Here is a 25,671-nt window from a genome sequence, read left to right on the forward strand (position 1 = left end):
TGGAAACAGTTTGAATTTGAAACCAACCATGTAATCTGTTATCGAAAAATTATTACCAAAAATAATTAATGTTTCTTCTGAATGTTAAGTTTTGATTTTAAGGCAACGATGTAATTGATTTTTTTTTTGTACATTTTATTAAAAAATGTTAGAAATTAGGGAAAAGTTACAGGATTGTTAAATTTGTAACATCTATTTTCAAAATTTTGAAATGGTTTAGTATTATTTTTATGCAACATTAAACAGTCTGACCTGTAGAGCAAGAACTTCAGAAATTCCTTTATTATTAGTAGAGATTATTTTTAACATCCATTTATGGTATCCTAGCTTATATCAGAATAAGTATAATATTTCTAAATATAAATATTTTAGTACTCAATTTTATATACCCACCCTTCCTCATCCAAAAAATTACTTTTATATTTCATAACTCTTTAATGACAGAATTGAAACAGCATGTCTGATTTAATGATGTCAAATTTCTTAGTAGCTAGTAGAGATACTAAGATTAAAATTTTTTACATTGTTTAATGTATACAAGGCATCTACTAGAGCAAACTAGAATGACAAAGCAAATTATTTTATCTTACTAATATTTTCTCAGTAATATATAATTTTATATCCTAATTTCATAATATTTTTAGGTTAGTGATACATCAGTCTACAAAAGTTCCTGGAGCAGATTTAGATCCTGGTATTGAAGAGCATGAAGAATTATGTTCTTATAGTATCACTGATGTAATAATGTCAAATTTAGACACAAAGCCTTCTCCATTTTCTTCTGCTTCTGTGTTTTATGGATCTAGAATAAAAAACAGAAACACTTCAGAAAAAGAAGAAAACAAAGATTCACCAGTTGATCTTGAACAGGTATACTAATAATATATTAACTATTCTTTTAATTTTAATAATTATTTATTTATCTTTATGAATATAGTCTTTTTAAATCCCATCTTTTCCCCTATTCCATTTCCCCCCTTTTAATGCTATATCACCCACACTTCTAATCAGGATTCTTTTGTTTGCCTCTGGTAAGACTGGTTTAGATGATTTTAGTTGTCATTAGATCAGATAGTTTTCACGGGATGTAGTGTGGTGTTGCTAAATGGCACAGTGATAACAATAAGGCCACTGTGATCCAGTATTCCATGTTACCCAAATTTATAAAATATATTATTTTTTAATATATTGTAAAAGAGCAAATATATTATTTAAAAATTAATTATACCTGAGAAAATATAAAATATTTTGAAAATTGCAGGTTGCCATGACACTGGGGAAATTGGATAAAAACAGGGGATTTAAAAATTGTCCATAAAATAAAGAAAAAGCAAGGATTTTAAAAAATTTTCTTAAAAATTGCAAAAGTATAAGAAATTTTTTAGGATTTCCCATCCTCCACCCATCTAGAAAGTGTTGATCTCTTTAAGCTTGCAAGAATTAAATTAAAAAAAAAAAAAATTGCTGCCATTGCATTAGAAACAAAATAACACCATTTGCGATTGTTAAGCCACAGAACATCATCCCTTTTTAACTTGCACACTTTTCCTTTTGTCTGCCAATTGTTTTTTTTTTTTCCTTCCTTTGTTTAGCCCAATTTCCAAGGCATAAATATAATATCATAATTAGATAGTGACCGCAAACTGATTGAATATTAGTGGAGTTACTGAAACTGAAAAGATACACTTTTTAGTAGAATATTTTATATTTGAGAAGAATACTCAAAAAAAAAAAAAAAAAAAAAAAAAATGAATGCTTGCCCAAAAATTTTGATGCTGTGTTAAAACTTGCATTTTGTTTGAATCCACATTTATTGGGGAAAAGAATGCTGTATTTGCTTCCTTTTGTTTATTCTAAAGTACAAATTCCCACTGGATATTCGGAAAGTGCTAAGATCCAATTTAAATATTTGGAACAACTTGATTAATTTAATAAAGGAATTCTTTTAGATGATTCCTGTTCTAACTTGTCTGTCTTGAGGTCTAAAAAATTTTCTGATTTTTGGGAAACAATAAACATAATTCTGGTATTGTGACATGGTAATGAAATTATGGAAAATGGGTTTAGTACCAATAAAGATATGCTTCTTGAAAATCTGAAAGAAGATTCTTTAATTGTTCTAAGAATTATGTATGATGACATAAACTTTTAGGGAGGTGACTTAAGATATCCCAAAAGATTTACTTCGGCATGTAAAATTAATGCATATGAGGTATTATAAAACTTTAGAAAAACAGAAAAAAATCCAGGGAGAAAAAAATTAAAAAAAAAAAAAAGCACTTGTAAATCAAATTGTTGCAAAGGGGGGGATGAAACTGGAAGATCTGCATAGATTGCTGAAATTGATGTTCAAATATGTGAAAATGCACCCCCCCCCACACACCTTTGTAATTTTTTTTATGGTATTTTGGCGAGAATGGTGTTTTGTTTTAGTTTGACTCAGTTTTTAGTTTTGAGTGACTTTAAATTAGAGAGCATGAGGTAAGTGATCAATAATTTCTTTTCTTTCTTAACATGCAAATTTTGTCTTGCTAAAATCCAATAAGCAAAGCAATATATATATATATATATATATACATATACAGGGTGGTAAAAAAAAAACTTTCCCTATTTATGAAACCCTAGCAGCCTATCCGCTCAACCAATCGGACCAAAATTTCAGACATGGTTGTTTGAAGGTATGTGCTGGAGATTGTGATGATTCTAAACAACACAGAGCTCACGGTTACAGTGAGAGAATTTCGAAATTTTCGAATGGCAACACCCACTTTTTCCTTGCGCAAATTGATCAGCGTATTGATAAACCACAAATGGCGTTGAAACGATTAGCGTGTGACGAAAATTAGCGGCGTAAATCATTTACAAAGAAGAGCATTATAAAGGACTAATGACAACACAGAGAGGAAGAGCTTTGGCACACTTTGCATAATTCACAGGGTTAAACAGTAAAAACAGAAACGAAATGCCATTAGTGACATTGTATGGATGCAAGATGGGGCTCCTCCACACATCACCCAATGTGTTCGATCAGTGCTGCAACAACACTTTGGTGATAGAGTCATCTCTCATAACTTTGCGGTTTCGTGGCCATCGCGATCCCCCAACCACACTTCTATTTATTTCTGCTTCTGGGGTTATCTGAAATCTTAGGTGTACACGCCTGGTCCACGAGATGTGTCAGAATTGCAAGATGTCATAACACGTGTGAAGTTATGCAGATTCCTTCTTTCATGTTACGTTCGACATTGTTGTCCACAATCTTCCGAATGCAATGTGTTGTCGCCTGCAAAGGCAAACACGTTGAAAACCTGTAGTTATAACTTTCCACTCCTATAAAAGCTTTTTTTTTCTTTCCTCTCTGTATTGTCACTAGTCCTTTATAATGCTCTTCTTTGCAAATGCTTTACGCCGGCAATTTTCGTCACACGTTAATCGTTCAACGTCATTTGTGGTTTTTCAATACGCTGAATGCTCAAGGAAGAAGTGGGTGTTGCCATTCGAAAATTTCGAAATTCTCTCACTATAACCGTAACCGTGAGCTCTGATTTGTTTAGAATCATCACAATCTCCAGCGCATACCTTCAAACAACCATATCTGAAATTTTGGTTCGATTGGTTGAGTGGATAGGCCGCTAGGGTTTCATATATAGGGGAAGTTTTTTTATGACCACCCTGTATATATATATATATAAACATTTTTTAAGCAAATATAAACATTCATTTAATATATTATTATTCCAGATAAAGTTGAATTATTACTTGTTTTTCCATTGATGAAAACTAGAGGCTATTTTTATTCTATTATAATTAGCACAAATACTGTTTGTGCATTTGCTCTTATACTGTGTATACCTGGGAAAAAAACAGGGATTTTTTTTTCTAGATTTGCATAATGTGAATTGGTAATTTAAATGTTGTGCAGGTTATGAAATACTTTTGAAGATTAGAACTTAAGTGCTAAGTAGACTATGAAGTATTTATTTTCATATTTCATTATTTAATTTTTATATTTTATTTTCAATCTGTTTAGTTTATTGTTTATTTTTCCTGCAGATTGAACTGTAAATGATTACAGATTTGATGTTTTATTATTTTTCTTTTATAGATGATTGATTTTCAGTGCTTTAGAAGTTATTAGTTTTTTTAAAAAAAATTTATATCTATTATTAGGTTATTAAACCAGCTGATAAAGAAACCATTCTTCAATTCATGGAACAAACAATTACCCACAGTGAATATTTATATGAATTTTCACTTCCAACTGTAAATCTAGTTTTGCCTAGCAAAGAGTTTTTTGAATTGATTTATAATAGGTAAGTGCTTAAACATTTGGATATTTGTTTGTCAATTTATATTTTAAATCTAATTCCTCTATTAATCCATCCTTGTTATTGCTGCAATGCTTTTTTTAGAATGCAATTAGAGTTGATTGCTGTCAGTAATATTTTCTGTTTCTAGTACTAATAATACAGTACCATGTTCGACTTACTTACCATATTTACTTATTACCATATTTGTTTATGTTTGTTTTGTTATATCTAACCAGTATAATTGAATATGCATCCTTTTTGCTCATAGGTTGGGCAATGATCTACTTCTTTGGCAGAAGACAGTATTAACACCTAAAGCACCTTATGATCCTAATGGGTTTAAGGTTCATGTACCTGGATTAGAACTGAATCCAGCTGCTATGAGCGAGTTTGGTTCTGAAACTCGTCACATTTTTAGACCATTTTCTACTGGCAAGTATTTTAAAATTTTGATTAGATACTTCTGATTAGTTGTCGTTTTCTTGGTCTAAGAACTTAAAACACTCTGATCTTATTAATAAATTTCTAGAATGGAATGTTGTTCTTAAATATTCTATAACTAAATATTAGTTATTATTGTAAGTATTGGATAATAGAAATAATTTCTATTGCTTAAAATATTTTTTGTTTTGGTTGACATAAAAGAATCATATTATGGTTTGATAAATTTTTGTTCTTTTTAAAATTTAGATTCTAATTCTGATTCAGAAGAAGATGTGAATTACTATTCATTCTCAGAATTGAATTTACGACAAAAACCTAAACACAAAAAGAATGAAAATAGCAATGCTTTCACAAAAATCTCCATTACAATAGGAATAACTAAAGGAAATTTGGCTGTATATACTCCAATTCTGGTTTGTATTAATTCTAATATATTCTTTATTGTTTATTTGATAGTTTTGAATCTATATATTTTAGGAAATGTATAAATAATCACTTGTTTTAGTTTGTTATTAGTTATTTGTTATTCTTCTATATTATTAGGACAGTGCAAATGAGGTAATTCCAGATGTTTGTGGAAAACTTTTATTGTCAGCTGAAGAAGGTCATCTCTTTATTGCTTCTTCTTACAAGGGTGATGATAATGAAGCTTACTTCTGTGTTTTAGCTGAAAAAAGTACTTTATATCATAATGGTAAGTTTAATTTTTTATTTTTTTATTTTTTCAGCATTCATATTTTAGTTGCCGTAATACTAATGTGATTTAATACTTATTTAAAGTTTTAAGCAAATTGTATTTATTTAGGATCAGAAGTTCATAGCCATAGTTCAAAAATTATTAATTACAACGTATTCTTCCCTTTCTGTGTTTTTCTTTTTAAATCTTTAAATAACGAATAGATTGTTTGTAAAGAATCAGGATCTTTAAATGTAATAAATATAAAGAAAAGCACTCTTCTTTTCTTGCCTTTTTTTTTAGCTTTTCTGAAGGCAGATAAACTTCCAATTGTTCAACCATTAAGTAGAAGTCAACCTCAAAACATGCAGCGCATTATTTATAAAACAGATCCAACAATGCGTCTGAAAACTTCAACTTGTGAGGCTTTTCGAAATGGTGATATGCTTAAAATATCTGTTAATATTCACCACACTCCAAAACAACAATTAAAAGTAAGTTCTTTTTTTATTAGTTCTTGTGATAGTAGCCAAGGTTTGAGTGTATATCTTTATTGTTCTTGTTATCAGTTAGGGGAACATCTCTCTTCCTTATGTCATTATTGATATATAAATTTATCTTTTTTAACAACACAGAAATGACCTATTATCGCATCGTTAATTTTGTCCGCTCATAATCATTACTCAACAACAATAAATATAAATATTCCTAACTTTTTTAAAAACAAAATCAATAACAAAAATAACTGTGTAGTTTTTATATTTATTATTCTTATTTTTTTTGCTAATTTCTGTTATTGATATTTGCTTTATTTAAAATATTTGTCCATCATTTTTTTTTATTTTATTACATTGCATATATTTCCAAAATATTATCTTGTACTGTACTTATCTATTACAGTATTCTTTTAGATACTTTAAAAGTCATTTGAATTATTTAGAAAAAAAAATCATAAGTAGTCAGAATTTTTCTTTTTGGAGTGTAATTAAAAATGATTTTGAGGCTCAAAATTATATATTTTGGAAATTTTTGTTTTTTTCAAATGGATATATTTTTTTGAACAGTTTATAACAAAAATAGTTAAAGAGGTATAAGGATTTATGGAAAACTTAAAATTTAGACTTAAAATTATCTTCTGCAAAGCTAAACGATTAGAAAAGTGAGATATAGAAGAAACAAAGTCATTTCTTTTGTATTTTTGACAGTTAATATTTTTAATAAAATGATTTTAAGAAAAAAAGAATAAGAGCTTTTCATTATATTTTTATCTATATTTATTTGTATTTCTGTAAGCTTAATCCTATTATTTTTTCAATTTAGTCTTTTAAGGTGGCAATTGATATCTCTGATGCTACCCTTCGACATTACATGCATCCTAGCAATCAAATGTGGATTAACCAAATGATAGATTTCTTAAAAGTGCATGATTTACCTGTGAATGGTTATGTGCCATCAGCTGTTGTGACAGAATTTCATTTGAATCTGAGCAATTGTGCCATTGATTACAGGTATTATAATAGTTTCTTAATGTCTATTTTGTTATTTTTTTACATTAATGTATTTGCAGTTCCTTGGAAATGTTAAGTATTATAAATATTAATTGTATTTATTACAGTAAATTCATATAAAATTTTATTTCTAAAGTTTCCTTATTATTGATAGTAAAAAAAGGTGTATCTAAACACAAAATAATATCTTTTTGTTACCTGATGCTTTATTACTTCATTAAAATAATTTATGTGATGCTTAAAATAATGCTAAAAAGGTGGAGATTATATGTTTATTTTTTATTTGTGGTGTGGAAGTGAGAATGAGATGTTACTTTTTTTCTTTTCTATTAAATATTCTACTGGCTTAAATTTTCACTCTTTTCCTTTTTTTTTTTTTTTTTTTAAGACCTCTGAAGCTGCCAGTTCAATCTGTGATAACTGTAGAAAATTTCAACATGTCCTGCAACATTGCTGCTACAACATCGACATTTTTATTCAGGTAATCTACTTTCTGATGCAGAATTTTTGAGTTGTGATTTTAATTTTCTAAAACTAATATGATTGTTTTTCTTTATGTAGGCTAATATCTGATGAAATGAGATTGTTTGTTTCAAATGAAGTTACAATCAAGATTCCTGACCTGAAAAAAAGTATATTAATTCGTTCATGTAGTTATATTTATAATTACACATTCTATGCAAGTGTAGACACATACAGATCTGGCAACTATTACACATCTTTTGATGATTTAAATTAATTACTATTACTTACTATTCTCTACAATTTGTTGATTTTATTAAAATCTAAATTCAGGGGTAGGTAACAAGTTTCTTTTGTAATAGTATTTGTTGAATATGAGTTCTGGGGAAAATAAAAATCTTACTCATTTGAATTTCTTTCATAATAATAATAATAATAAAAATATCTTTGGAGACTTTGCAACATTATACAAATTTTCTTTTAAAGTTTCATTGTTGTTTTTCCAGTTAATATAAATTAAAGAAAAAAAATCAGATTATTAAAAGAATCTTTATTACTGGCTAGCCTGTAATAAAATTAAAGTTTCTTTTGGTATTTCAGATGTTATTTTAATGACTTAAATTTTATACAGTTTGCTTTTTTGAATACATTATTTGTTATTTTTGTTAAATATTGTATAAGATGTTAAAATTTTTTGATTTTCAATATCTCTATGAAGGAATGCGATTTTTTAAAAAAAGAAATATACACAGTGAATTTATCTGAAAACAATTAATAATTTGACTACTAGAGTTCAAAATGCTTGCACAAAAAGATGTACCTTGCTTGAATAGCTAATATTACTATATATTAATTAGTACACTATAACAAGCCAATGAATATTAACTATATTCACTTTTTATGCATTGTAATCTGTAGTATTCTGAAAAATTCTTAATCTTTATTCTTTTAGATTATATTTGTGTCATTGATTCAGGCTTAATAGATGTCTCCATACGAACAAGTGTAAATGATAAGGTAATTTGGTTACTTAATTTTGTTTAAAATTCTCTTTTTCATTTAAATAAGAATCATTTAATCATCATCATTAATTATCATTTAATTGCTTTTCTACAAAAATATTTCATTTTTTAAAATCTGTCAGCAATTTTTTTTTTTCAGTCTTGGTATTATATATATATATATATTTTATATTTAAGAAAAAAAAATCCAGCTTGAATTTTTTTTAATAGATAATTTTATTTAGAATCTGTCTTCTTTAACGTTAAAAATTTTAGTAGTTACAACTGTTGCTGTCTTATTTATAGAAAATATAGTATAGAACTTCATAAATGTTTTGGAATTAATTTTAATTATATTTATAGTTGATTAGTTTAAATTTAACATAAAATGGCATAATAGCTGATTTTTTTAAAGTTTGTTTTTAAAACTTGAGTATTTTTTTTTATTTTTAAAGGATGGACCCAGATTAGATGTTTGTTTGACAAATAACATAATCTCTGTCAGAACTTGTGCTGATTCACTGAGAGCTCTTATTGATCTGCTTGAGTATGTAAGTGCCAGTGGAGATTTGGAAAGTTGCAAATCTGAAGACAAAAAGGTACATTTTTTTTTTTTTAATATTCAGAAGAGCCAAATTTTAGATTTTTTTTTGTGACATTAAAATGTCTACCTTGTCTTTATTAAATGCCCATTTCAATAACAAAAAAACTAACAAAACAAATCTTATTAAAGCCATGATTGTAGATGCTTTTAAAGAATAGGATTTATTTTGAAGCTTTTTTTTTTTTTTTTTGAAATTTTATAAATTGTGTGTAAATCATTTTTTTCTGACTATTTAACATTCCTTTTTTATGTATATTATATTATATTATATTAATTTTCATGTGCATATTAAATAATAATAAGCATTTTTTTGTAGCCATTTAGAATTGTTTAAGTTTAGTTGAATTTTTTTTCCTTCTTTTTTCTTCCTTCCCATTTTATTTTGAAAATCTGAGAAATAATGAATGTTCTTAGTGTTACAATTTTATATTATTTCCCCTTAAAAAGAATTAATATATACTGTATGAAAACTACTTGAATTTTATATATTCTTTCATTTTTATTTTAAAATAGGAGAGTAAAGAAATAAAATGTACCTTTGTGAAAGATGCTGATGTGGAGAATTTAAATCTTTTAATGGCTGAAGCTATGAAAGATGTACCTAAAGAATTTTATTCAGGTTCTTATTATTCTTTTTTTTTTTTTTGTAATATGCAATATTCTGAATGTTTGCAACAGTTACAATTTGAATTATGAATTTTCAATAATTATTGAATTATTTTATCTTAATTATTAATTGTATTTGTTTTGAAAAAACAAACAAACTGAAGTTATATATCTAAATGAGGCTTTTTCTAAATTAAAAAGTTTTTATTTGTTTTAATAACACCTATTAATAAATTTATAATAATAGAATTTCAATTAAATTTCTCATTTTAAAAATATATTTGTGTTAAAAAACGAATCACTTTCAAAAAATATAATTATGAAGTTTTAAATGTAGATATAAGAAATCCTTTAAAAATATTATTATTATTATCAAACATGAATATCTCAATTTATTATTTTTAATTCTCTATTTATCAGGGGGAAAAAAAAGTCCTTGATAATTTAAAAATACTGACAGCTTAAATTTTTTTTTATTTATATTATTATAATTTGAAAATGTCAGTAGAAGTTTTAATATCAGTTTCATATTTGAAGAATAAGCATCATGTGCAAAGTAGAATATGCATGGACAGATATGAAATATGAATATAAGAAATGAGCAAAACAAGCTATAAGGGATAAGCTCTTTTCACTAAATGCTTGCACTTACATGCCATAAATATTGTTTAGAATTTTATGATGAGCAAAGCAATAGAAAAATCGTCTGACTAAAATAAGATTTTTAAGGACATAAAAAAAAAAAAACATAACAGTGCTATGATCTTGATAATACTGATGTTTTATGGTGTAAAAACACATGTACTGTGATCTGATGTCTTTCTATTTCTTTGACATGAGGACTGTGGAAGGTTAAGCTGGCATTGTTATCTGAATTATTGGTTAAAATTATGAAGTGCATTCCCTCGGAAAGTTTCAGAATGGAACATCAATCTGATCATTAATCCAACTATACAAAAATCTAAGGAAGAATAAATGCAATAAAAAGTGTTTTATGTGATCCTGATATTTGCTGTTATTCAATTAAATTCCCAGTCTTTGCGATTGTATATTTTAAAAAATATGTATTTACGATATGTACAGCAAGCACACTCTCGTACAGAAATCTTAAATTCCAATTGATTATATATTTTTTAAACATTGAGTGACTTAGCTTTTTTACCCCCCTTTTTTTTTTATTTATATTCATTTCCAAAACAGCTAGTTGATATTTATTCACTGATAAAAATTTAAAGGGTGAAAAAAAATTTAAAAAATTATCTATAAGGAGTGTTTAAATGAAAAGGTACGAAACAACACTGTGGGTATAAATGAAGACTTTATTCATAGTATACACAATAGGCCTGAGCAAAACGACCCATTGATTAGCAAGCTGAAGGATTCCTTGTTCTCACAATTCCTGTAGTCGTGATGAGATCCAGTCCTTCACAGCGTCCTTGAGTTCACTGTCCGAGTTGAAGCACTTCCCTTTCAGATGTTTTTTCAGAACAATTAATTCTGATGTGTACTGTGGAACATTTTTGAAGACTATGCAGATCTATCAAGAACAAAAGATCAGGGCTATTCACGAAGGATATGGTTCTGATCCATGATAACATGTCCACATGTTTCCAGGGTCATACATACAGAACTGGCCAAGTTCAAGTGGGAGCAGCTTAACCATCTGCCCTACAGACCGTAAATGTCACCCTGCGATTTTCATGTGTTTGGTTCCCAGAAAAAACATCTGAAAGGGAAGTACTTCAACTCGGATTATTAACTCTAGGTCGCTGTTAAGGACTGGGTCTCATCAAGACCACAGAAATTCTGGGAATAAGGAATCCTTTGGCTCATTAATCAATGGGATCGCTGTGCTCAGGCCTATGGTGTATACTTTGAATAAAGTCTTCATTTATACCCACAGTGTCGTTTTGTACCTTTTCATTTGAACTCCTCTGGTAATTTTCAAGGCAATAAAGTTTTAGGCACACACTTTTTTTCTTTTTCAAAGGAAGAAAAAATTATTATTCAATTTTTCTTATTAATCTATTATTTTAAAATTATGTTTGTAGAACGAAGTGGTGAAATTGCTGATAAGAAATCAGATGATCAACTGCATATTAATACTGATGATGAATTTTGTATACTTGAAGATGATCCTGGTGTTGGAGTCCTCGTAAGATTGATTTATGCTATATTTAATTATTTGTATTCATTTGTCTTACAGAATTTTGTCTTAACAAATTTATGGTTTTTGTGCTAATTAGTTTGTACAATGTATTTATTTTCCCCCCATATTTTTATAATTTCCCCTTATTTACTAATCAGAAATAAATTTATTTAAAGATTAATTCTAAAATTTTTTATGTATATTTCCAGCCAAAAAATGGTGAACCACAGGTTCGTATTTTGACAAAAGAACCTATACAGATAATCGAAAATCACTTCTCTGTGCCTCCAGGGAAATCTGATGTATTAAAAGCACCAAAACACTTCCCTGATCCATTAGATACATTTACTTTGCGTGAGATGTCTCTTAGCTGGCACTTTTATGGTGGAAGTGACTTTAAACGTAAATATTTTCGTTATAATTGTGTGTGTGTGTGGGAGAGAGAGTGAGTGAGTTGAAGCTGTTAATTGCATTGACATAATTTAAGTATTTTCACTTTTTTTGTATTATGCTGTTATAATTTGAAAATATATAAATATAAGGTGAAAATTTTGACTTTTAGGAAAGAAGAGAAGCTCTAGAAACAAAAAGTAAGATTTTTCTTCTACTAAAAATTATTTTATTTTTTTGGCAATAAAATGTATTTACTTAATATTCTACCAAATAAATAAATATTCACAAATTTTAAATATTATTATTTTTTTATAAAATGGATTTTTTTTTGTTTGTTTTACAAACTGTTTAATAGTTATGGTTATTATTGTAATTATTAGTTTAATATGCTAAAATTTGAATTGAATTCATTGTCAGTATGATAATTAAAAAAAAAAAATTTTTTTTTGTAGGAAAGATGCTGGAGTTACTTTTAGTGATTCAAAGTCTGTTATTGTTGATAGTAATCAATCTACTGTGACATTTTGTAAAATATCAAATATTACCCCTCTGTCTGGCACAAGTGTAACATATTCCACTGAACACATACCTATTGATCATATTGAGGAACAATCATTGGAAACATGGTTGACTATGGGTGGAGCAAATCGCAATCATGATGTTCTAATGGAGCTACATATGAGGAAGGTATTAGATTTATGAAATAAGATACAATTTATTTGTAAATTGTTTTGAATATTGTTTTATAATTCAGATATGAATTTATATTGTATACTATTTAGTTCTTTGTCAGTACATAAACTTGCATTTACTTCTTTTTTTACAAAAAGATTAAGCATAGTTCCATTTTATTTTCTTATCTGTTTATGAATGAAAAATATTTTTATCATGAATATTTTAAACCTTAAATCTGCCAGTAATTTGTCATTCATAATAATTATTATTATTATTATTATTATTTTGTTCATCAGTGATATTTAGTTATTTTGGTGAATTATTGTCAAATACAAATTCTAATTTTGCATGTCTGATTTCTGCTTTCTGTTGTGTCCTAGGTTTATACTATTTTTACTTTTCAGACTCATTTTCAATTTTATTTTATAATTTTTATATCTTGAATTTATGTAGTTTTTATTGACAAATTTTATTTACAATTGTGATTGACATCAAAGCCATATTATTTTAATAGCGTGATATATTTTCTGTTTATTGTGTATCCTAATAGAATCAAGTTCTGTTACATCATAGTACTATTAAAATCAAGTTTTCAGGATAAACTAATTCTCTAGTGTTAAAATATTATTTTTCCCCCTCACCAGCTGGTTAATTAGGATTATTGATTATATTTGATTTCAGGTAAACTGTTTAGATGTAATTTTAGGTCCATGATCCCACCATATTGTATGAAATTAAAGCCATGTTATTTTAATCATCTTATTTAAGTTATGTTTATTTGTGCGCATGAACCTTTCCAATGGAGACATTCCCATAATATTCCATACCTAATAATCATAGCATTAGTAAAAATGTAAATACCTGATTAATTTGTCTTCTAGATTTTGCAACATTATAGCTTCACTACTTTATTTGTCTTGTAAATTATACAGATATTTAATAGAATTCTCTTTCTTTAGCTTTTAAAAATGGAAGAAAATGATATGATTCAATATTTGATGTAACATATGGTTTGCATTTCAAGGCAGCAATGTAATTTATTGTTGAAAATTAGGGGCAGAAATATTTTTTTAAAAATTTCAAAAATTCAGGGAAAATTTTCACTATTATTAAATAGCTTTCATAAAAAAGACAATTTAAAAAAAAATTGAAATGCTGTAAAATTCAATTTTGTGCAATAATAATTTTATTTTATGTCTTTTCAGATGAAATTTGAAAGGGATGTATATCCAGAGGATAATGAATATGCATCTAGATATGTATTATTAGTAGAGGACATAGAAATTAGGGACAAATTAAAATCTTCGAATATTAATAAATTTTTATATCAATATTCAAGTCAAAAAATTCCACGGCAGTCAAATGCTAATATGGTTAGTATTTCCTGATTTGAAAATGCAACAGTTTATTCTTTTTATCACTTGTAATATAATCTTTTTGTCAGTATTTATGTAATAATTTTCTTTGTCTTGTAACATATTTGATACAATGTAATAACATAAGGGTTGCCACACCACTAGCAAACACAAGAAATTTAAAAATCACCTAAAAGAAACCCTGGAAAATGCAGGGAAATTTGAAAATTTTTATAAAAACCAGAAAAGTGCTAGGAATTTTTAGTTACTTAGTTATTTTTTTCCATCTAAAAAATGCCAATCCCTGAAGGTTGCAAGAATAAAAGATTGTAATCATAGCTTCCAAAAATAAAATAATAAAATTTATGATCGTGTAATGAAGAAACATCCCTTTTGTACTCCCTCCCACTTTTTTTCAGCATAGATCAGTCCAATTTAAATTTGTGAGACTGTTGTTGTTTTTCCATGAGATTTCTGAATTGCAGTGAATGAGCATGAGCAAAACTTCAGTAATTGTGTGAAAGAATGGAATACATTTCTCTGGCAGGAACATTTTAATCTGCGGAAGCAATGCAGTGGTGTTTTGTCTACCATACTTGAACTTACTGAATGGTTTGTTAGTTGTTTGAGAAGCTGTGAGCTTATTCAAAATAGCTGAGAAGTTTTTTTAAACAATGAGTTTGCCAAAATCTGTATTTAATACAAATTGGACAGATAAAAAATATCAATCCTGATTTTGCTGAATGGGTTCGAGAAGTTCTGCAAAATCTGTTTGCTTCATACTGCTTGCTTTGTGAGAAGATAATCAATCTAAGTAACATGGAAAAAAAACCAAAACACTTATTAATTATGCCGAAAGAGGAAAACATGCAAGACTGCCTGCCAGTTCAAAAGAATCATCATTTATGTTAGTACCTAAAAAGAATGCAAGGAAAAGGTAACAATTCTTATCTGAAAACATCAAATTTATTGTCCGAAAATAAACCGATTTTAAACTTTTTAGTTCAAGAACAATCATTTGAAGCTGAATTTTTATGAGCATTTAAATTTGTTGCTTCACATTTGTTTTTTAATGCAATCAATGATTTATTGGAAATCTTTTCACATATGTTCACTCAAAGTGAAATAGCTAAAAAATGTATGTTAGACCATGCAAAAATGTCATACCTTATTTGTTAAGTTTAATCTTCATGAAACTGATGGCTAAAAAAATCTGCAGAAGTTGCATCAATTAATGTCCAAACACAAGAATTGGCAAAAAGGAGTAAATGAAAAAAGTAATCTTGCTTTATAAGGTTTTTTTTTTGTTGTTAAGTTATCATTATATAAATTGTATTATGATAACAAGTTTTGTGTTTTATTTCACCCAAATCCTTAATTTTGTATGACTTACAATTAAAGAGCATGAGAGGTAATATATCCCCCCCCCCTTAATATATAAATTTTGTCTTGCTGATTTCTGGATAATATAGAGAAATTGTCTTTTTTAAAAAATTAAATATGCACCTTTTAATATGCTATTATTTTAAATAATGTTAAATTATTATTTCCTTTCCTTGCTTTTTCCACTACTTAATATCATATTGCATTATAACTAGAACAACATGAGTGTAATTTTTGCATTTCCTTGTATCTTGAATATAGGTACAGGAAAAACACGTTTTTTTTTTCTTTTCAGATTTGTGTTGCAACCTTGTAACATATTGATAATTATTTAGCTGTTATTGGAATTAAAATTGTTGAACTTAACTTTCTTTGTTTTTAAGATATTTGTTTTTGTATCTTATGTCTCTTCCCCTTCCTATATTATATTTTTAGAAATCTTAAGAAGTATTTTGTAGAACCTAGAATAATATCATAGCGGTATAAATATGCCTTTTTTTTTATTGAACATCTTATCAATTATTGAAAAATTGCTTTTGAAATAATAGAAATTAAAGATTATTTTCATTAGTTTATAATATTTGCTAATTTTATATTTCAGTTGACTATTTTCTGTGATTTATGAATATTATGATCATTTCTAGGTTGAAGTTAAAGCACTTTATACAAGACCAGATCCAAGTTGTCCAAGTGAAGAATGCTCCTTACATGTGTCTTGTAAACCATTGAGGTTAAATATAGATCAGGTAAAAACGAATTTGTTATTCGTCTAAAAACTAACTTTGTATTTGTTTTTAAAAACCTTTTCAATGCTTATTGTACATCCCCCCCTTCAGGATTCTTTGATATTCCTTGTCAAGTTTTACAAAGAAGTACTTGGTCAGTCTTCAGAAGAGAGTACAGAAGGTGAGTATACATCTAAGAAGCTAATTTATTCTAATAAAAATTTTTTTTACATAATTATATGTAATTTAATTATATGAAATATTACAAAGTTTCAAGAATTAATTAATAGAAAAAAGACAGTAACTTGGTATTGCCCCATTCTTTAATTAGCATTTTTTTTTTTGCCTCTTATTTTGTTATTTTATGAAAGCAATATGGAAACCAACATTAAAAAATGTTATGTAATAAATTTAATTTTTACGTTTGAATTATACTTTTACTATTTAACTAACTATTTATTATATTTCTTTATTTGTAGCTAAAATTATGATTTGAAAATTTTTTGCAAAAAATTGCATTTTGACTTTTTTTATTGTGATCCCCTCCCCCTGAGTGTTTTAAAAACTTCTTTTTGATTAATTATTTTTACTTTTTATATAATTAGATGCCAAAGAGAAAAGTGCAAGTGTTTCTTCCAGTCAGGTGATAAATGTGCCTTTGACGCAATCTAATTCTAATCCTAATGCTGAAACTTTTTACAGGTAAATTTTCAGTTAAAAAATTTTTTTATTCTGTTCAAAATCTGTCATTGAACATGTATGTAAGTGCATACATTTAAATTAAAAATTTCTGCTAACATTTTATTATATCTTTATTTACTTAAAAAAATATTTCAATATAGATACAAATGTTAAAATTTTTTAAACTGTTGTTTTATTATAAACCACAACCCTTGAATGAATTAATGACAGTGTAAGAAATATTGAAATAATTTTCTCTGTTCTTGTATTGGTATTATGATTCTAAGTGAATATAACAATATTGTGTTAGCAAGGATGCTATTTCCAGAAATTATTTTCACATGAATTTCATTTTTCTTTATTTTAATTTCACTTTTTAATTTTTATTATGATTTTTGAGTTCATCTATCTTGCAACTAATTTATATTACAATGAAATAATGTGTTTGAATGCCTGTCATTTGTGTACAGACATGCTTCACAAGGACTTTCTTATTTAGACTGATGCATTATTGATAGCTAAATAGGTGTTTTAATATTTATAGAAGAATTTGGAAAGCAGAATTTTTTAAAAGCTGTTTAATTAAATCTCTGTAATCTTTAAAATTTTATTCTCTACTAATAATACTGATTAATCTGTGTGAGGTATTGGAGCTCTACAAGTCAAAGCATCTAACCTACAGCTAGCAATTTTGCATTAATACCACCAATATAACTGATTTTGTTTCCTCAAAAATTTTCCTCTTGTTAATGTCTGGATGGTTTACTGCTTAAGACCTTCAAATTAATAGGCTGTCAGGTTTTGGAAACTCTATGCTTTAGAGTATCCCCATCAGATGGAGGGTTGCTGATGTGGAATTGGAAGTTCTTTTATTGTTGAATATTATTTAATTTGTCAAACAAAGTTTCTAAGCGCTTCCTTAAACCTTCACCGTAAGGTAACATTTTCTCAATTGTTGATTTTTTTTTCAATGAGTTAGAACCTTAAGTTTAGTAATTAAACCTATATAGTGAGATATTAAATAAATTAAATTTATTTGTATGAAATACTTTATATTTTACTGGAATTTTGAAATTCTATTTAAATGATGAAATAAACTGTTAACAAGTGGCATTTGCATTTATGATATCTTGAATCTAGTATGATTTTTTTCATGTGTGTGCATATGTGTGTCTGTGAAATACAAACACTCTAGAAATACTATATAGTAGTTTATTGTTATCGTGTGATTAATAGATTTAAGTCATCATTCTGACATTTGATTTTAATAATGGTGATTAACTATATATTTTGAAAAAAATTCTTTCAGAGTTTTCTCCTTTTCACCTGATGTTCTAATAAGAATTGATTACCAGGGAAAACATGTTGCCATGGACTGTGTATGTTTTTGCAATTTTTCTTCTTTAAATTTTTTTTTTCTTTGCAAAGGTGTACACGATTTAATAGTAACCCTTTATTTATTTGTTAAATCAAAGTTTTCTGTGGTTTCTTTTAAGTGAATGATTTACTTGTAGAATTAAATATATATTGTATAGTTATGAATTTAATTGAAAAAAATCATTGAGTGTGCTTATTTGAAATAAAGACATTTTTTAGTCAGAAGATAAGTCAAAAGATGTTTTTGGCAATTGAGGATTTTTCAGATATTTTGAATTGTGTATGTTTCAATATTTTAAAATTTATTTTTATTTACAGGGACCTTTAGCTGGCTTATTACTTGGTTTAGGACAACTAAATTCTTCAGAGATAAGATTGAAACGTCTTTGTTATCGTCATGGGTGAGTGTATTAGTAATTAATCACGACTTTCAACAAACTTTTACCTGACTTTATTGTAAATTTTGAACGGTGAAGCTTTTTGAATTTATTTTTTGTCTATAAGTTTGTAAAGTGCAAATAGCAAATATGCTGCTTAAATCTTTTTATTATTTTTTTAAATGATTCAGAAACTCTAATTTCTAAGCAGTTTTTTTTAATAGCATGAACTGCTACCATGTTGTTATATTTTACTACCACTTTTCATATATATATACATAATTAATATTTCTCTTTTTGAAATTCACCAGAGCTATTTAGAATTGTAAATTTTCTTTAGAAAAGTGCTATTTAATATTATATAGTGTGCAGTTTGTATATGGTTTATAGCTTCTAATACATATAAATATTATTTTATTATGTAGCCTTTTGGGCCATCATAAAGTGCTACAATATGCAGTTAACGAGTGGCAACAAGATATAATAAAGAATCAGTTGCCAAGCATTTTGGGAGGTGTTGGGCCTATGCATTCATTTGTACAATTGTGTAAGTTTTTTTTTATTGATAATTGTAAATGTCTGTGATTTATGTGATATACTTTGTTAAATGAAAAATTTATATATATATATATATATATTTCTTACATAAAATGCCACTTAAATATGAAATTCAATAATTTTACAATATTACATTTTTTATTTCTAAGACGTTAAATTCTTTCCCCTTCTTATTAAGTTTTATCTCTTTCATATTAAAAGATGATAAAAATATTCTTTTGTGTGTATGTACTGTTAGGTTGGTTAAATCTTCTCTTTTGATTTATTATTCATTGAATATCTTATTTAATAAAGAATAAATTGTAGGGAGAAAAATGAAATATAGAAAATGCATAACTTTTGCAGCAATTTTAGAATTTTTGTTGATCTATTTTATGTTGTGTTTATATAATATTGGATTCTTACTTAGAGCTTTTGTGATCTTGAATATTTGATGAATGCTGTAATGGGATTAAAATAACTTCAAAATAACATTGAATGATATGGGAAATTGATAAGAATATTTAATTTGATTATGTAATTATTGTACAATAAAAAGTTTAGCATCATTTTCTTTTTGTACATTTATCTACATTTCAAATAATGTAAGAAATGTACTGCAAAGAGAGTGAAATAACATTTAAATGAAAAATAAATATTGACAAAAATATCATGTTTAAGTATAATAAAGATTTAATAGCATTCACTTTCTTTTTTTTTTTATAGTTCAAGGAGTCAAAGATTTTTTTTATCTGCCCGTTGCTCATTACCAAAAAGATGGTCAGATTATCAGAGGATTTCAACGTGGTGCTTCTTCATTATCAACTTCAACACTTATGGCAATTCTTGAATTAACTAATGGATTAGTCAAAACAATCCATGTAAATATTTAGCTTTTCACTTATTCATTGTTTATAGTTTTTATTATTTGGTATTAAAATTTAAAAAATATTCCTTTATCATTCAAAAGTATCAAAAGATAGATATTAAAAAAATCATATCATTCAGAGATAGTAAAAACCAGTATTTATTGAGATAAATAGCCCTGTGTCTTATAAGCTGCATATTGGAATGGATGATTTATTTAGATTTGAAGAAAAGTCATTGGAAGGAAGTGATGTATAGAGTGGTACAGAAAGGGGGGGGAGCAACTTTCTTTCAAAATCTCTCTTTCTTGTCAGTGATTCAACCATTTGATTAATTGAGTATGGGGGGATAATATACTTGATTTTAAATAATGCATTCTGATTTAGAAATATTTTATATAGTATTTTGGATATCCATGTATGCTAAGCCTTAAAAGTGTAACATTTTGAGAATTTAGAGAATCACTAGTATTTCAAAATACAGAATTGAAAAGAATGAAAATGCATTATATAATCGTTGTTAATCATCATAATCTTATTTTTTTTTTTAACGAATGCTATGCATGCATTACTATAGTTGTTGATCAGGTAGTAAGTAGTCCTAATAGTTCGAAAAGTGATATATTTTAAATAATGTAAATATTTCCAATTGAGTCAAATATTGAATACATATGATTTATAGGAAAAAAAAAAAATTAGAGTCATTATTTTATTCATCATCATCTTTTTGCATTTTATATTCAATTTTCTTAACATTCAACTGAAGCAACACTCAATTATTAATAATAATAATAAAAAAAGACAAGTTTTGATTCTTGTGGAACTTTATTAGACTTCTTTTATTCTAAATTATGTTTTGTTTCATTTAAAATGTTAAAACTTTTCGAACAAACACTTGCTGCAGACATTTACAAATTATGTAAATTTTATAAAATTGTTATACTCTGTGTTATGGCAAATTATTTGAAGATTCAGATTGCAGCCAATGGTATCTGCTGAGAGGAAATATTTCATTAATTTAATTGATTTTTCTGAGAAATACATGAAAAGTGAGCTTTTGTATTATATAACTTATGAACTGTAATTAAGTTTTTCATCATTATAGAGTAATTGCATATTTAAAGAAACCTGTAGATATCATCTAATTTTAAGTAAACTGAACAGTTTAGTTTACTGTTATATAGAAACACTATAGTTTTCAATTTTTTGTACAACAATAAAGTAGAAACCTTAGCAGTTGACTGTTAAAACTTGTAAAGATTTTTAAGCTTTTTAAAAATTAAATTGTCAGTTAATTCCTCAACTGGCTGGAAAGTAGAATTTTGCTCCAACAAATCTCTTGAAAACTAGCTGGAATGTTGGAAGTTGCTTTCTGAAAACTGCTTTAAAACCAGCTGGAATGTAGGAAGTTGCTTTACGTAAATTGCTTTGAAACCAGCTCCGACGTAGAAAGTCGCCAGCGCTTTCCTCCTTAAATGTAATAAACGAGATGGGTCAGTGTCTTGTTAAGGTCATTCTGTTGTTTTTGCCGAATTTGAGTGGTCCCTCCATTTGGGAAATGAACTCCTGAGGAGGGGAAATAACGTTCTTCATAAGAATTTGCATATTCAGGATCGATTCATCATAGAAATTGTAAATTTCATTATTGATTTGAATATTTAATTATTTCACAGGGAATTTAATATCCAAACAAAAACTATTATATTTATTAAAGTTAGGGTATCTCATGTTTACAGTGATCCTTAATAGTTAATGATTGTGACTAGTTCGCAAAAAGGGTTTTGAAAAGATTTCACAAAAGGATAGTTGGTTGATGAAATGTTAAAAAAGTGTGAAATGAACTTAATAATTCTTTTATTAAAATGCAATGAAATAACAATTCCTTACATAAATTTTTAAAATATATTTTTGTATAATTTATGAAGTGAGACAAATATTTATTTATAAATGTTATTTTAACTTATGCTTACATTTTGTATGTAGATTTTTATCAAGCATTTAACATTTAATTGAAGGCAAATTTGAAACCTTTGGATCTAATTATTTATTTATCACTATTTAGAGTGAACTTTGGTAAAGTGGTTAATTGTTTTTCATACCTTTTTTGTATAAACGTTTTTATTTAAAATATCTTGATAAAAGTAGTTACTTAAAAATTTTTTTTCATTATTTAATAATTTTTTCTTTACTACATTTTAATACAAGTGTTGTTTAATGCTTTTTACTTATCTTAATTCATCTTTGGCATTTTTTTACTTTGTATCAGGCAGAAAAACAAAACTTATATGTGTAAAATTAAAATATATATATATTTAAATATATAATTACATACATTTAATATATATATATAATATTAAAAAAACCCACCTTTAAATGGTTAGAAATTTTGTGACTTGTAATGGGATGCAAAAAACTTAAATGTTAAAAGCTTACATAGTAATAATAAAGCCTATAGAAAAAATAATTATGCAACTGAAGGAAAGAAAATGTATTTAATAAAATGGAAAATTATTATACAAACCCTTATTTGTATTCAACAAAATTCGATGATGAATGAAAATATTTAATTGCATTGAAATTGTAATTGCCTTGCATTGAAACAATATTAAATATGAAAATAAATAATTGAAGACTGATACAATTTCTAACTATTTGCACTTATAATAACTTTATTTTATAAAACAATGAGAACTGATTGATATGCATACTTAATTATTAAAGTAAATGAATGCTATTATAAATAAAAGTTACTATCTAGCAGGTGACACAGTTTTGTACATATATGTATAATATAGTAACCCATCAAAGTAAGAAATATTTTGAAAACGAAACTAAAACGGAAAGAGGAACTAAATTTAGATTAAGAGAAAAATAAACCATAATAACATTTTAATTTCTGTTGGTAAAGATTTTGATATTTTTATTGCTAAATTATCTAGAAAATACCATTGACCTGCAGAAGATTTCGGGGAATGGAAAACGAGAATTTTAGAGGAAATTAAAAATAAAAATGAATACTGATATTGACAGATCTAAAAAACGTGGGATTTATTTTAGCAAAACATTAAAAAACAAAATAAAAAAATAAAAGAAAAATTTGTTATTACAGTAATTAGCAAATAATTTCTGTTTAATTTGTAAATATTATTATAAAGAACTTTTAATTAATGAATATAATTCTAACACAACTTATATTTTAAAGAATTTCAGGAAAAAGGAATTAGATAAATAAATGCTAGCTTTTGCACCCCCCCCCCCCAAAAAAAAAAAATTAAGACTTTCTCTCTAAACTATCCTTATTTATTCCCAACAATTAAATTTCATAAAAATCCATTAAAATTCAGATTCCTGACTTGTAGCACTGGCAGTTATAATTACTATACGGGAAAACATTTCTTTAAATACTTAAAAATTATCCTGGACAAAATCAAAGATGAAGACAACTTTATAATTTCTAGTATCAAAGAAGTACTGGATTTTATTAAAGATAACAACATTAATAAAATTAACACTTATGATTTCGAAAATTTATACACCAATCTACCACATGAAATATTAATAAAGGTCTGTACTTTTTTATATGACGAATATTTAAATGAAGATGTTATTCATAAAAATAACTGACTAGAGTTATGTAATTTTAATATTACTGAAAATTACGTTTTTAATGAAATTAATTTTTATAAACAAGTAAAGGGCATTCCAATGTGAACAGCTTTCTCAAGTGCTTTAGCTAATATTTTTCTACATTACTATGAGAAAAAAATAATTAAATATAATTTAATAAATGGGTGGAGGTATATTGATGACCTACTTTTGATAAAATGAGACAATACTAATATTGTTACTAATTGCTATCCAAAAGATTTAATTCTAACAGAAACAAATAAAAATCAACTTGAGGCTAGCTTTCTGGATTTAAAAATCGAAATTGGTAATGATAAAACAATAGTTGGTATCTACGATAAAAGGGATGAATTCAACTTTAAAATAACAAAACTTTGTAATTATCATTTCAATCTGAACTCTGAAATTTTCAAAAATCTAATTTTCTCACAATTTAACAGGATCAAAAGGGTTTGCAATAATAAAGATTCCTATATTGAAGCATCAAATAACCTCATTAAAAATTTAATTAATAATGAATTTCCAAGAAACTACTGTAATATGAACTTTTTGATTAAACAAAATACGATTTGGGATTAATCCTTTACCTAAAATTAAAATAGAACTTTCCTTGCATATTAGATCACTCAATAGATGGCGCTGGGACACTTACAATTGTTTTTTACCTTAAATGCGTTAGCTTGGGGGTGTTAAAAAAAGCGGAAATCACAATCGATAGCTTAAAATTTCTTTGCCTGTGGCTGGTATGTCCTTTCCTTTTTGTTTTTTCATTACTGGTTTAAGTTTTATTATATATTTTTGTTTTATTATTATTTTTGTTACTGTATTTTTGCTTATTAGTGGATGTATTCTTCTAATTTATTGTTTTGTATTTTCCTTTCTGTTATAATAATATATCTTTTGGGCCTAATTTCCGGGGATTTTCGGGTCATGAGGAATCATTATTTGACTTTTTAGTCTGCATTCCTTCACAGAAAAAATTCCTTTTTTTGGATCCCTGCCTGAGGGTGACCTTGAAAAAGTCTTCAGGCCGGATTCTTTTTTTTATTTCGTTTAATTTGAATTTCCCATTAACTTGAATTTTATTACTTATGTATAATATAGCTACTGATAAAAAAAGCATATAAATATTTTAAAATGCCTTCTGGAAGAAATTTTAAGAATTATACGATTTTTAAAAATAATAATAAATATAACACATACAGTATTGCAGAAAATCTATTCAATTTCTATTTAAGAAATTAAAAAGAATAATTCAATGATTATTAACAATATTTCATCAGAAATAGTCTGTATACAAAATAAATGGAATTTGGCAATTATTTTCTATCATTATCAAAATCTTGAAGATGAAAATGTTAACATCAAACTCAAAATCTTGTACATTCCGCATAAATTGGTTTCGTTTTATTATTAGCATTTGTGCTTTAATTAAGAATGTGTTTCTCTATGTGAAAGTAGTCTTTCAACTTTTCGTTACTATTAATAGAAATTCTGTTTTCAAATCAATCAGTAAAATGTAAGTAAGTTTACTGTTAAAAGATACCAAGATGCATTACAAAGAGAAGCATTAATCTGGCAACAACAATAAATCTATTTTATCTATTAAAAAGAATTTGTGTTGCAAAATGGGTTACCAGATTGTACAACAAAAGTAAGAGTCCTGCACTGAAAGGGAGCATATTTTCTCTTGCTTGGTGTTCAGTATAACGCAGATGGAATCTGGAAAGATATGCTGAATATTTCTTTTAATCTTTACCATTCTTGAAACTTATCAGCTCGGATCCAAAAGGTTAATTTATCACTCTTGAAACCTCTGTCCTTTTTATAGAATAAAAGTGGACAGTCCTAGATTTTTATTCATTTTTATATTTTAGACCAAGCGTAGTGAGTTCTCTTCTATTTCTGATTTTTA

The 25,671-nt window shown here is 26.6% G+C and overlaps 1 protein-coding gene across 2 annotated transcripts in view; it reads left to right on the plus strand.

Moving 5' to 3' along the window:
- LOC129989869 (autophagy-related protein 2 homolog B-like) overlaps positions 1-25,671 on the plus strand; it is a 54,528-nt gene that overhangs the window by 23,155 nt on the left and 5,702 nt on the right. For both annotated transcript variants that reach the window (XR_008785825.1, XM_056098105.1), the window contains exons 18-41: positions 645-870; positions 4,171-4,313; positions 4,579-4,742; positions 5,001-5,167; positions 5,298-5,448; positions 5,734-5,924; positions 6,751-6,938; positions 7,327-7,419; positions 7,500-7,570; positions 8,353-8,417; positions 8,857-9,000; positions 9,519-9,624; positions 11,663-11,766; positions 11,970-12,162; positions 12,323-12,350; positions 12,606-12,840; positions 14,034-14,201; positions 16,211-16,312; positions 16,403-16,472; positions 16,897-16,993; positions 18,282-18,351; positions 18,668-18,750; positions 19,152-19,273; positions 19,990-20,144. Coding sequence is in view for 1 of the 2 variants with exons in the window: in XM_056098105.1 (XP_055954080.1) it covers positions 645-870; positions 4,171-4,313; positions 4,579-4,742; positions 5,001-5,167; positions 5,298-5,448; positions 5,734-5,924; positions 6,751-6,938; positions 7,327-7,419; positions 7,500-7,570; positions 8,353-8,417; positions 8,857-9,000; positions 9,519-9,624; positions 11,663-11,766; positions 11,970-12,162; positions 12,323-12,350; positions 12,606-12,840; positions 14,034-14,201; positions 16,211-16,312; positions 16,403-16,472; positions 16,897-16,993; positions 18,282-18,351; positions 18,668-18,750; positions 19,152-19,273; positions 19,990-20,144 (3,136 nt within the window). In the remaining variant the exon portion in view is untranslated. The remainder of the gene's footprint in view (positions 1-644; positions 871-4,170; positions 4,314-4,578; positions 4,743-5,000; positions 5,168-5,297; positions 5,449-5,733; positions 5,925-6,750; positions 6,939-7,326; positions 7,420-7,499; positions 7,571-8,352; positions 8,418-8,856; positions 9,001-9,518; positions 9,625-11,662; positions 11,767-11,969; positions 12,163-12,322; positions 12,351-12,605; positions 12,841-14,033; positions 14,202-16,210; positions 16,313-16,402; positions 16,473-16,896; positions 16,994-18,281; positions 18,352-18,667; positions 18,751-19,151; positions 19,274-19,989; positions 20,145-25,671) is intronic.

Source organism: Argiope bruennichi, chromosome 2 (assembly GCF_947563725.1).
Source record: "Argiope bruennichi chromosome 2, qqArgBrue1.1, whole genome shotgun sequence".
Classification (NCBI taxonomy): domain Eukaryota; kingdom Metazoa; phylum Arthropoda; class Arachnida; order Araneae; family Araneidae; genus Argiope; species Argiope bruennichi.